The 14,738-nt window shown below is 36.5% G+C and overlaps 1 protein-coding gene across 1 annotated transcript; it reads left to right on the top strand.

Annotated features, from left to right (window-relative positions):
* The first annotated feature begins 9,313 nt into the window (after positions 1-9,313).
* On the top strand, positions 9,314-13,675 carry LOC131350768 (cytochrome P450 1B1). Its single transcript, XM_058385630.1, has 2 exons — positions 9,314-10,761; positions 11,896-13,675. The coding sequence occupies exons 1-2, from the start codon at positions 9,755-9,757 to the stop codon at positions 12,419-12,421; spliced, it is 1,533 nt and encodes a 510-aa protein (XP_058241613.1). The 5' UTR covers positions 9,314-9,754; the 3' UTR covers positions 12,422-13,675.
* The last annotated feature ends 1,063 nt before the right edge of the window (positions 13,676-14,738 follow it).

The following is a 14,738-nucleotide window of genomic DNA, read 5'->3' as shown; positions in this document are numbered from 1 at the left end:
TATAATTTGACAGTAAATTTTGTTATAAATTAAAGTTGAAGAAGAGGAGGAAAAACCCACCTAGGGTCATTAAAAATATCTGCTACAAAGAGACATAACAGCAGATGTTAATCACATTTACATATAATGCGTAACTTAATTTATACATATTTTGTGGAAATGCATTGAATCAGTATTGTTATTAATAGAAATTGTTAAAAAAAAAAAAAGGCCTTTTATTGTTGGAAGAAGAGAAATGGAAATATGTTAATTTAGGTGCAAATGGCTCAATAGCTCATAAAAAAGTGGACAATTCTATTTTTTTTATTTATAGAGTTTATAGTGTGTGTGTGTGTGTGTGTGTGGGTTTGTGTGTTTGTGTGTGTGTAGGGGAACGTGAACTCTGTGAGGTTGTTTTCATGGCCATGAAATATACCCCTGTAAATTTACCTGTAAATGAAGACAGGACTGAAGTATGCTGAGTGTGTCCTGTCAGTTGCACGCAAGGCAGTGACTGAGTGTCACAACAATTTGATTAATTGCTTGTGCGTGACTGCTGCTCAGGGCTCAAATAACCCAAGGCTGTGTCCTCTGTGTGTCTATTTCCACAAATCCAAAAAACTGCCGAAGTAATGATTAGCCAGTTGTTAGTTCACACCCCTTTGCCAAATGTGCGTGTGCACTTCCTTTAATCATTCCCATAAATCACAGTAATGACTGTATCCAAGCCTGAAATTACAGCTCAGTTTTTTAAAACTCTGACTTACATAAGTAGTGCTAAACAAAAAGAATTTGAAACAATGAACATGCCTTATGCATTTATTAAATGGAAAATTATCCTTTCAGCCTTTAGGGTCTGCTACACTACCACCTACATTACCAGACTCACTGTCGTTACTGGTTAGAGGATTGCATGCAGTGTATATATAACAGAAAATCCTATCATTTAACTAATCTGCCTAGTAGCATTTCCTCTCAGACTGAGCGCATCAAAGACGAGAAATTTGGCTGAAATGAATGGTCTTTGAACATAAGGGAAATCAATTGTTATGTACCTGTAGCCATGCAACACCAAGGTAGAGAGCAGTTGTTGTATGTAGCTCTCCAGTCACTATTGGTTGCACGTGCAAGTACTGAAATATGTGCTCGTGAGCCAGTGCTCATCATTATCTTAACAAATCGTTGCGGTCTTATAAAGTGCATTCTCTCACTCTCTCTCTCTCTGCACCAGGTCCAGGTCCTCAAGAAGGCTTTATCTTTTAATAAAATGTCTGTCTTACAACTATAGAAACTAATGAAATGCACAGAGCCAGTTGACCTAAATATTTGCCGTTTACTTACTAAAAACAAAGCAAAATGTATTTTAATGTTTCTAGGTATTGCACAACCTATGCTTTGAATATTATGCCAGCTGAAACATTACACACTTTACGTAAACAAAAGTCGGTACATTTCACAATTCTCCCGAATCGCGCGCTCTATTGCAGCACACTGTCATTGGGGAATGCGCGTGCATGAGACTAGAAGCTTTTCAGGCTCTCGTTTGATAAGTTGTTCAATTATAAGATGTGCAGTTTTACGCAGTTTTAATGAATGCGGCATAGGCACGCCTTGAAGTTTTGGGAGGACCAAACTATTTGGTGAATATGGGTTCACACGTTTAATGAGCCTTTTTGGTTAGGCTATGTAATAAAGCACTAATTAAAAATTAAATAAATGTTAATAGATGCCCTAACCACAACCCCGAGTCCATGCCACACGTTTTACCATGATCTTGATATGGTCTGAGTATGATAACTCTCCGTTGAGTTTTAACAATCATTTTCATGACTCAAAGGCTACCAGAAAGACTAGAAAACCATTAAATTCATTCACAATATGAACACATTCGTAATATCCTGCCTAATATGCTGAAAAGTTTATTGTTCTTAGGTAATGTTTTTGTCTCGTGGCGTTACCAATAACGCATTATATTACATGAATCACGTAAATACAGTTACATCTCTGATTATTACTGTCGGTCATTTAAGGTTTCTATCGTAAAATAATCCATTGTTATACTGCTGCTCCCTCGCGCTATTCCACGATTATAACGGTGTACAGTATAAAGGCTTAATTGTTTTGATTGGCTATTTCAAACTGCTTTCTTCGTTTTGATTGGCTATCTCAAACACACGTTAACTAGCGCTGCTAGATTGCCGAGGCAGACCGTCCTAAAAAATGCAACTTTTGATTAATTGATTAAGTAAGTTTAATTACTTTATTTTTTTTTGTAATATCATTTTATATTATTAAAAAATATTAATAATATTTCTTAGACATGGTGCATAATGGAGTGTAGCAGAGCAGCAAAAGTATGATACTCTGTGGATAATTTGGTCATATAATTATTGAGGAAGACTCCTCAATAATTATCCTTCAGGGTCTCAGGGTCTAAGGTGGTTACGGCTTGGGATCTAATTAAAGAATTAAATTTTTAGCAATATTTTTTTTTTTTTTTAAAAATGTGTAGTTTTCATCATACGGGATAAATGCATTAAAATGTTTTCAGGAAGTTATATTAACAGTGTCATTTTAATTGGCATTTTCATTTTAATTCTATTCTAATTGGCAATGCCATGAATAAAAGAAGCGGCTTTATGTACTCGTTTGCTTTAGATTTAACCCAGAGACATAAATTAGTCGTAGGCCTACTACAGATTCTCGGAGTTAAAGCTGTTGATCTGATCCCACGGGCTTCTCGGTCCACTTGGACTGAATTATACAGGAATCTGTTTGAGTGGACTCCGCAGTGAGAGGACAAAGGAGCGGATGCTGAAAGGCAAAATAAATACCTACCATTTTGTCAGAGGAGCATATTTTACCACTAAAAACACCCAGGAGAATTAGTGAATTAGACCTACTACTCTTTTCCCGCATTTGTGTTAGTCTATATACAGGCTACTGGACCAAACACAACATGTATATTATTCTATATATGTATTTATTTATTTATTTTCCTATTTTCTATTTAGTTCCATCTGTTTAAATTGGTTACAGTTATTTACTCATCGAATCATTTTCTTTCTTTCATTTTTTTAAATCAGTTCTCGAGAGTCTTGACTGAAATGCTTATTTACACCGATCAGGCATAACATTATGACCACTGACAGGTGAAGAGAATAGCACTGATTATCTCCTCATCATGGCACCTGTTAGTGGGTGGGATATATTAGGCAGCAAGTGAACATTTTGTCCTCAAATTTGATGTGTTAGAAGCTGGAAAAATGGGCAAGTGTAAGGATTTGAGTTCGTCAAGGGCTAAATTATGACGGAGGCTCCATGGAGGCCCCACCTCGCAACGTACAGGACTTAAAGGATCTGCTGCTAACATCTTAGTCCATGTCTCCATGGGTCAGGGCTGTTTTGGCAGCAAAAGTGGGACTGACACAATATTAATCAGGTGGTCATAATGTTATGCCTGATCAGTGTATTATTGCATTTGGAGGGCCTTGACTGATCATTTGTTTACACTGCAAACCTGACTGGTCTTTGTTTTGGTAAATGATTGGATTTTAAGAATGAATAAACTGCAAGTAATGCTGGATGAGCAGATGATTAGATTGCAGTAAGACTGAGCTTGTTAAATAAATGCCACTCACAAGTTTCTGATACCTGAATTGTTTCTTTGGTCTGATATGAATCAGGCCTGAAATAATCATTCAGGGACATTTAGATCACAAATGTGCACTGCAAGTGGCCCAGCTCCGGCTCCACGGGACTGAATTTTTCTATAAAATTAGCCGGCTAAATTAAAACTATTTAAAGTATAAACTGACATTATAGTAAACAAGAGTTTTGCTTCCCGTTAGTAACCTAGCTAGATAGATAAAATTAATGCTAGGTGAAGTCTGTTGTGTCACTGGCTGCAAAAAAAATGGTTGATTAAATATGAGAGATTAGGAATAAATTTAAACCCTTTCCAACATTAATGATCTTTGGTAGCTACCTTGAAAAACACTGGTATAGTGTATTTGATGAGCAGAGAGTGGGTGCAATTATCTGCATTTAAAGAAATGAAGCAAAGAAGACAAACACCACAATAAGAAAAAAAATTATCTGTTACAAAAATAGTGTATAAGTGTTTATTAGACAAAACATTGTGTGTCTATCTGTGTAGGGTGTGTCTTGCTTCATTTTGAGATAACGCCATAACGGCTAGATGTGGTTCAGTGAAGTGCATGTGTGTGTGTTTGTATGTCTGTCCTACCCCTCCAGCTTGAGGTAATATACAGCAGGCAGACAAATGCTTTTTTATACTGTTTGTTTTGTCCCACGAACTTCAGATGAAGGAACGTAAAGTCTGAAATAGCACTTGATGTGGGTACATGATCTGCCTTTTGTTTCACAATTTGCTCGATAACTCCACCTTTAGATGATACATTGTGAACTTGTTAACTGATTGCACTGAACCTGCAGGATGTTGACATGCAGTAGGCAGAGGAGGCATCCGTGTAAATCTGTGTAAAATACATATCATTCACCACTGATCTTTTATTGCATGACAAGCTGACATGACTGCTAGCAAATATGTGAAAAATGCAAATGTTCTAAAAAGATAAGTTAAACTAAGCCCTGCACCACACAAGAGAGCACTAGTCTGATATATATCAAGTGTACTGTAGGTTATAGCAGTAGGGATTTTCTTCTGTCTAGTATTCCTTTTAATTATTACATTCATGAGAGAACAATGGTAAGACAACAGAAGTGTCCTTAAGGGTCCCAAATTTAATGCTCTTTTTTTTTTAAACGAACATTCGCAAATATTATGAACATCTTGAAAGCTTAGTTATTGGCCATGAATAGTTTATTAATTAAAGCAAAAATTGAAGAAATCGCTTTTGTCAAATATAAAGTATTTAAACCATATTCTTTGGTAAAATTAGGGCGGAAAAATGAAATATTACAGTCCATCTTTCCATATAATTCTCTTTCTTTTCAGTGCTAATACTATACTTAAAAAAGACAAGAAACAACACAAACAATTGTATGGAAGAGTACAGGACAAAATATAAATGTTTATTAGCTTTATTAAATGCATTATTAGCTTTTATTATTAATTAAGGCTTTCTTTTAGACAAATGCTCTGTTGTAGGTTTCTGCATACTATCAAGAATAGGATTAATGGCTAGGGTAAAGCTTAAATTCTTGCCATTATTACTCTATGGTAAAGTTAGGGATCTGTAAATATACAGTGATCTTCTGTTGAATTAGGAAACATCTTGCTGATAAGAGGAGTCAGTACACAACTAATTCCCCGCCACACACCTTCTTCTTTTTTTTTTAAACTAATGTGCTGAGTAGAACAGTATTTCAGAATGCACAACACATCAAACCTTGAGGTGGATGAGCTACAACAGCAGAAGACAACATCAGGTTCAACTCCTGTCTGACAAGAACAAGAATCTGTGGTTATAATGACTGGGAAAAATAAGCCAGGAGTTTTTTCTCATAATATACAAATGTCCAGTTTCAGTAAGTATGTGCTCTTGATAGCTACAGATTCCTTTACTGGCTGTTTACTATTGAAGGCTATCCATCTCAAGGTTTCCTGCTTTCCTGCTCAATTATAAAGAGTAATAAATTAGGTTACTACATGATTCCTGGCAGCGTGAATTAACTAGAACATTCCAAAAATTCTGCATTTTAACTCAATCCCAGAGGCAGCATAATTAGTTTTATCACAGGAAAGTAATACACCTCCAAATGGATAGATAGTATGGTAACGCATGTCATTTTGTTGCTGTTTACCCAGCATCTCCTTAACATTAGTTGAATGTTGTTCCAGCAGATGTTAAGGGTTGCTTGATGTTTACAAATGATGCTACAAATCTGATGGTTTTGATGGTCCAAAAATACAAGACCATCCTATTCGAAGAAAACTAGTCATTAGTGAACATGTTGTAAGTGTAGGTGTAACAGACCAGCTCAAAGGCATAATAAAAGGGACTGTCCTTCTGCAAAGCTAAATGGGAGGGCCAAGGACTTGATAGATAGATAGATAGATAGATAGATAGATAGATAGATAGATAGATAGATAGATAGATAGATAGATAGATAGATAGATAGATAGATAGATAGATAGATAGATAGATAGAACTATTAACTATTTTTTATCTATTAGTATAATTAAAAATCTGACCAGAAGGTAAAGAAGATATAGAATCTAAAAGGAATGTTTGAAGCTAGAAGCTCTCACTGCTTTCTATTTAGCTTTATAGCTTAGAATATATTGGTGCTGTTGTATATGTAACAGTAATAATTATTATTATTAGATTTAACAGTTGAATTTAACAGATTTATTTTTTAACTTAAACTTCGCTTATAAGTAGAGATGATTTTTAGGATAAATATAGATTATCTAGTGAGGTTTTAAAGAGAATACCGAATTACTATTTTAAAATAAATAAATATTCTATCATTCATTTATGTATCTTTAAAACGACACTTGTTAAACATAATATTTGTCTCTCAGTTTGTCTGCATAAGTCACATCGTAGCTTTCCGCCTGGTTCAGCGCATGCGCTGTCCGTGGTACTGAAGAACAGTGGAGTTCTCCGCTGTTACACATTAACCTGTAGTTATACACTACCCAGATTTCAGGTAGGCGTCTGTAGTGGAGTGTGATTTCCTCGTATCAAGATCCGACACTGAACCTTTTAAAATAAGGTATTGCCATTGAGACAACCCAAAAGTCTTGAATAATTTTTGGTTTTACAGCAATAAGAATACTGAAAGCCTTTATCAGAAGCCACTGACTCAATTTCATCACGTAAAATGCGTCGTGATAATACTATTTACAAAACAACCAGTAGGTATATTCTCCAGTTTTGCCTCGAATAGACTGATATTCTTTCTAAACCTCAACTAAATCTCAGCAAACGCTAAAAATCTAAGCAAGACATATCTATAGACTATTACTACATTACTATTACTATAAGTTTATTTCTATGAAAAAAGTCCTATATATAATGTTGATCAAAAACCATAACAATTTAGGTGAGTCCTGTTGCATGTGTTGAATGAATAATTGAATAAATGTACTCTGAAAAGACTAAATGAATAGTGTCCTCCTAGTGGCAAAATGAAGGATGCTCATCGTGTCTTTTTATTATGTTAAAAAATATTCATACAAATTATAAAACCAAATTTCATGTTTAGCTTGAATTATTAATATATATATATTATATATATAATAATATATATATATATATTATAAATTCAATTTGCAAATTAAAAGTCTATGCTTCTTTAAAAAAGAAAGGAGCATATCAAATATACTTTTCTTTTCATTTTGGATTTCATAAGACTTTTAACTTTTCATCTTTATTTTAATTCAATCTGAGATTATAATTATGAAAAACATCTCAGAAAACACTATATTCTCTATGATGTGATTATTATTTTTTATCATCATCATCATAATCATCATCATCTGTGCTCTAAGTGCCGACTGCTGGACATTTAAGAAATGAGTGGTTAATATTAATAGTCCTAAAGTGTGACAAGAAAACATTTCCCACATTCATATCATTACACCACCTTCACCAGCCTGGACTGTCGATAAGGCAGGTTGGGTTCATGTATTCCTGCTGTTGGTGCTAAATTCTGGCCCTATACAATCTGTGTGCCTCAGTAGAAACAGTACTGTCTCTACTGTAAAATAGAGACTTGGCTTTGTTTTTTCCAGTCTTCAGCTATCCAGATTTGTTGTCTGTGCCCACTGCAGCCTCATCTTTCTGTTCTTGGCTGACAGAAGTGGAATCTGATACAGTTTTCTGCCGTTGTAGCACATCCACATCAAGGTTCGACATGTTCTGCATTCTGAGATGCTTTTTTGCTCATCAGAATCATACAGGGTTATCTGAGTTACTATAGCCTTTCTGTCAGCATGAACTAATCTGGGCATTCTCTGTTATCAACAAGGTGTTTCTGTCTGCAGAACTGCCACTCACTGGATGTTTTTTTTCTTTATTGTGCCCTCCTGAGTAAACTCTAGACACTGCTTGAAAAGAAATATTCAAACAATCTCACCTGGCACCAACAATCATGTCAGGGTTGAAATCACAGAGAGCACGTTTTTCATCATAATGATGGTTGATGTGAACATTCCCCGAAGCTGCTGGACCTGAATGTATCTGAATAATTCAATGCCACCAATAATGTCTGTAAAATATAGTTATAATATAGGTCCCAAAAGTTGACTCTTGTAAGATGAGCCAAATAAAAATTATGGGGATACAATCTAGATAACCCAAGTGGCATAATACTATAAAAACATGAGGATCAGATTTTTATCTTTTTCTCTTTTATTTTATCTTAGATATCAGATAAAGAGAAAGCTGTCTGGGATGTAGTTTTTGCTTCGGCAATGATAAAAAATGTTAATATTTCCCCATTATTTTGTACAAATGTTTTGTAAAAAAAAAAAAGAAAAGAAAAAGAAAAGTAGGCTGAAAGAGTGACATGCTTCACTCAGGCTCATTCATAATAGTTTATTATATGTTTTTTGAGACCTGTTGGATTATGGATTTATGGATAGAATTATGCATTTGCAAAGAAGCCACTGTATTTAAATTCAGTTAGTTTCTGATGAAAAATTGGGAAAACAGATTCTTCTATTTGAACTGCCGTTGCACAAAAATGCATATAGGTGATTTTTGTGTTGTTGATTCATAAATTTCCTTGATGTTTTTTCGGTGCATCTGTTTCTGTTTCTGTGAATAGTTGATGAATAAAATTGTCTTTACGTTAAAACGTATGTTTGCCTATGCTTAGACTTTCAGTAGAACCTATGTCTATCTTTTAAATACTAAAACCTCATGTCTAAGGCATTTGTGTATAAATTTCCGAAATTGAGCTTTATTTATTTATTATTATTTTTATTATTTATTTATTATTATTATTTATTTATTATTATTTATATTTATTCATGTTAACACGAGCTGAACTTAAGGTCTAACAGGCATTATTGTGTTCGCGGTGCTGTACCATAAGCTCTGCGTTGCTGAGTGACGCCGCTTTCACACACTGCTAACTTTCACAGAGCATCCAACTCCACGTTGCCAGATCATGTACTTTTACTCACTGTTAACTTTACTGGCGATATAATGGGAAACTGCATAAGACAGGTAGATAGCTAAACCGGGGAATTACAGTCTACTTTGGTTTAAACAGGGTTTAACACTGTGATTAGGTCAGGGAGTGTAAATCCTTCGAACTGGCAACTCGAATTTCACTGATTTGTGTGTGTGTGTGTGTGTGGATTTGTGCAAGGAGCGAGCAAGCATAGGAGAGGAGGAGGTGGTGAAACCTTATATGGTACATACCATACAACCAAATTCATTCAGCTCTCGTCTGCATTATTGGAGCTACGAACTGCGCGTCTGAAGGGACTGAGTGTGCACCGTATCTAATTAAGTCTACTGATGTTTGGAAGTATTGACTTGATCTCATGCGGGATTTCTTTTGCAATATAGCAAGAGTTTGGATATAGTTTGTTACGGTTATACTACACGGCGTTCAGGGCTTGTCATAAAAGCATTTCGAGTAAAACGTCGCGTCCTCGTTTCTAATCTGTCCCTGAAAAGACATTCTCTTTCCCCCCCACGCATTTAAAATTTTAACAGCAGGCAAAACATGCTTATAATAGGTATAATATTTGACAAGTGTGTTTTGTGAAATTTTGGAGTCGCATTACGCACCAGTTAATTCTTTTTATTGTTAAAAACATAGAATGGCGTTACCAGAAATGATAACGAACTTACTCCAGCTGTCAAAGGACAATATTTTGCTGCTATTGCTTGCAGTCTTGATTGCCATCCACTTGATCACCGATTTGGTGCGCCACTGGAGCGCGCGGACTTTACCAGGCCCGTTTCCGTGGCCGATCGTCGGTAATGCGGCGCAAATCGGGAGCTACCCGCACATCTACTTTACGCGCATGGCGCAGCACTACGGCGACGTGTTTCAGATCAAGCTTGGCAACCGTACCGTGGTGGTGCTTAACGGCGACGCGATCCGACAAGCGCTCGTGCAGAAGGGTGTGGATTTCGCCGGCAGACCTGATTTCGCCTCGTTCCGCTTCATCTCTGGCGGGCGTAGCATAGCTTTCGGAAATTACAGCGAATGGTGGAAGGTGCACAGACGGGTGGCCCATGCCACCGTGCGCAAGTTCACCACGGGTAACCCGGACACTAAGAACACCATCGAGAACCACGTCGTGAGTGAGGTCAAAGAGCTGATCTCGTTGTTCATGCGCGAAACGAGCGCGCATGGCTACTTTCAACCACACCAATACCTTGTGATGTCCATGGCAAACATTTTCAGCGCCTTGTGCTTCGGGAAACGCTATTCGTACGACGACGTCGAGTTTCAGCAGGTGGTGGGGCGTAACGACAAGTTCACAAAGACGGTGGGCGCTGGCAGCATTGTGGACGTTATGCCTTGGCTCCAGTTCTTTCCCAACCCCATCAAAACGTTGTTCGATCAGTTCAAGGAACTCAACTCAGAGTTCTATGAATTCATCCTGGCCAAAGTTGTGGAGAACCGGAGGACCATGGAGCCGAGCATCGTCAGGGACATGACAGATGCGCTCATCATGACGCTGGACCGCGGTATGACTGGCACCCCCGGGGTCACACTGGATGAGAAGTATGTGCCCCCCACCGTCGCGGATATCTTCGGCGCGAGCCAGGACACCACATCCACCGCGCTGCAGTGGATTGTTCTGCTGCTCGTGAGGTAAAGGCCATCCTATATTTTGGTAGCATTTCTCATTCATTTGTTTATTACTGATTTTATAAATATTGTTTTAGTTATTGTAAACGTTGGTCTGTTAGCTTTGAATCCAATTAAAGTATGTGATCAAGTGAATTAGATTTATTAGACCATATGATGGATGAAACCAGAGGATGAAACTCGTGTCAGCAGTTCAACCAAGAATTTTGAATGATTAATTCCCAATAAGAATACAGAATAATTCATTTTGAAATAATTGATATGAAATAATCAATCTTAAAAGGACAAGTGATCTGTATATTTAAACAACATAATTAAAAAGAAGGAAAAAAGAAGAACAAAAAAGTGAGTACAAGTGAATAAAATCAGGCATACTCATAAATAAAATAAACCTAAAAAAACAGGTTTAAATAAAAAAGTCGAATGAAACTTGAAACAAACAAATCAGCCTGAATTTACACTTCGAATCACAAATGAGACAAAAAAAAATGTGTAGAGCATTTTATTGAGTCGCTAAATAAAATTGAGCTAAAGAAGTTGATCTGAAAATGTAACGTGAAAATGAATGACTATAGTGTAATATCTGAAAGGCAGATTTGCACATTATATTTTTTGTAGTATTAAACTCCAGCTGGAGAGGGTTTAGTGACCACTACAATAGGTCCACCATGCTGAGAGAATGAACAATGATGCACCATTGTGCATTATTGATTATTATTTTACTAGTGGAACATAGCACAGTAGAATTTTATCAAGCTGTGTATTTCATGCTGATGATTGTGTTCTTTGAGTTCAGTCAATTGTTTTGGTCTGCAGTAGGATGTTACATTAACCCCTGAGTTGGATACCACTGTATGTGGTCATATTTTAATTTGATTATAAAGTACTTATTTTATCTCAACTGATCTGGTTGTATAACACAAGTATTTTGCTACAGAATTTATGTTTATGTAAATATTCCCTGTGTGCTCTGACTGTCTACTTTTTTTGTGTACTATTTTATAACCAGAAGTGGTTCTATCCTTTTCACCTGTTGTTTGTTCTGTAATGAAGGACAAAACAAGTCCTACTTTGTTTCTATAAAAACAAACAGAATGTTATGCCCAATAATATAGTCTGATTCACCCCATTCTCTAGGTACCCAGACATTCAGAAGAAACTTCAGGAAGAAGTGGAAAAAGTAGTGGGAAGAAATCGTCTACCCTCCTTCCAGGACCAACAACATCTCCCATATGTGATGGCTTTCATCTATGAAATGATGCGGTTCAGCAGTTTTGTCCCCGTGACAATCCCTCACAGCACAACCACAGACACCTCCATTGATGGATATCCCATTCCCAAAGGCACCGTGGTTTTCATCAACCAGTGGTCCCTGAATCATGACCCCAAAAAGTGGGACCAGCCTGAGGTCTTCAACCCACAGCGCTTTCTGGATGAAGAAGGGGAACTAAATAAAGATATAACAGGCAATGTCCTGATCTTCTCTATGGGAAAGAGGAGGTGTATTGGAGAGGAACTCTCCAAAATGCAGCTTTTCCTCTTCACAACACTCCTGACACATCAGTGTCACTTTACAGTGGATAAACAACCCTCTCTGGACTGCATGTATGGGCTAACGCTGAAGCCTAACCCCTTCCAAATATCAGTAACTCTGCGTGCGTGACTGCACTAGATGGAGAAGAAGGGCTGACCACATCTTCATAAGCAGGAAGTGAATGAAGAGTTTGAATAAACTATGAACAGTGGCTCAACTGAAAATGCACATTCAGTATCCAACAAAAACTTTTAAAGACATTTTAACCAATGGCGTAGGTTTAATTTTTAAGTTTTGGGGGGAAGACCCTACTAATACCACCTAACCCTTTGCATGAACATGTCTAACTGTGTAACGGGTCAATATCTTTATTCTGGTGATGCAGACAAAGTAGAAACATCAAGCAAGTCCTTGTGGGTAAATAAATTCAAACATGGGCATTATAAATATGGCATCAATTTACTAAATAATACAGTGCACAATTTACTCCCTTACAAACATTAGAGGAACATAACCCAATTCCCACTGAAACCTATGCCTACGGTTTAAACTAGGCAAAATATTTAATTTATGTAAAATGAAGGTGGCATTAAGAACAATGACTAGTGAAGCAGACCTCTGTTATCAGGTAAAACCTACTGTATCTGTACAAGAACATGTTAATATATTTATGAAATAACTACACTCAGGCAAACCTTTATGATGTAAAGTTTAAGTTGAATAACTATGACATTCAGGTAGTTGAACATTAATGCACTGACATTACAAGGAGGCAAAATTCAGTTTAGTCACTTAACAGTCCTCGGTTTAATAACCTCATATCTGCAATTTACAGCTAAAGAAACTAGTGCATATATCCAAGTTATATGTTTAGTTCTATATATTCCAATTATTCCTTCTTTTACTTTTACTTGTTCAAGAGTTAGCAGCATTTATTTAGTGCTTTGCAAAGCTGAATATTATTATTTACAGGACATTATTAACACACACACAGTCCTGAGATAACTGCTGTAGACCTATTTTAATAAACTATTCATATATTTATATGATGTTATATGTATTAAGAATTACAGTGTAATAGAGAAATGTTGGATGATCATACTGAAATTATCTTTGCATATTTTTGATATTCTTCAAATATACTTTAAATGAGTTAACTGTACTAACAGAAAAATGTCAGTGATGTCCAGTGTGCTGCTACACTGAAAAGAGAAAGACTTTGTGTGCAGTTTTCATTGTACTAAGATGCTTGACAGTTACATTTTGCAAAGTGTACAAATGATTATAGGACACAATAAACAACTCTAGTATTAAAGGGTGACAAAATGGCTCATTTAAGGTGATTTTAGCAGCTGTGTTGGAAATGTTCATTAAACTCAATTCAAAACTATGACATATTTACACTAATTCAGTGGTGTAACCAAAACAACTTACAGTTGGGCAGAGGGGGTTGCTCCCAAAGTCCAAAGACATGCTTGGTAGGCTGACCTGCTATGTGTGTCAATGGGTGTATGAGTGAGTGTGCAAACTTTTTTCACCACCAGCTCTGACCTACACTATGTTGCCAAAAGTTTTGGGACACCCCCTCCAATTCATTGAATTCAATCTTGCACTCTAACAGGAAGGGACCATCCCGAAACTGTTCCCACAAAGTTGGGAGCATGAAATTGTCCAAAATGTCTTGGTATGCTGAAGCATTAAAAGTTCCTTTCACTGGAAATAAGGGGCCAAGCCCAACCCCTGAATTTTGGGGCGTCCCAAAATGTTTGGCAATATAGTGTACCACTGCAACAAGTGGGCCAGTTTAATTACTATCACACATAACATTTATGACATTCTTCTTATGATAATCCTCTTTTTTAGTAGCTTATTGTTAAAAGTGACAATTTTACCATAAAACCAGGGCTGTGGTGTATCTATAGACAGGTGGCAAATTTAAGGTAAAACCAAGATGGCTTAGTAACGTGTTGGGCCACTAAAAGCCACTAACACAGCTTTATTTTGCTCTGGAAATGGAAAGATCTTCCTTTAGTTAAGATGAGATAAGATATGATAAGATACTTTTATTGTCATTGTTCATGTGCAAGGAGCTTCAGTGTGCAGTTCTCTGTTGATTCTATTATAGTAATATGGTAATATAAGTATATTAATATACAGCATACAATATATTGTATATAATATACAGTATACCCTTCTATTAGATGGAAGAGTCACTGCAAAATCAATACCATTATTATGACTGATCATGTTTATCTTGATGAGTGTTCTCTTCCAGGATGACCTCATCCCTCAGGGCAGAAAGATTTATTATTGTGCAATAACTGTGGAATTTGTTAAAAGTCATTTGAATTAGTATTGAAACGAGGGAGAGTAGCATGGATGTGTGTGTGTGTGTGTGTGTGGCAGCATTGAGGCATTTTGTACATTGTAAAGAAAGGTTGGCTTA

Source organism: Hemibagrus wyckioides, linkage group LG03 (assembly GCF_019097595.1).
Source record: "Hemibagrus wyckioides isolate EC202008001 linkage group LG03, SWU_Hwy_1.0, whole genome shotgun sequence".
NCBI lineage: Eukaryota > Metazoa > Chordata > Actinopteri > Siluriformes > Bagridae > Hemibagrus > Hemibagrus wyckioides.
This window is presented reverse-complemented; position numbering and strand designations above follow the sequence as displayed.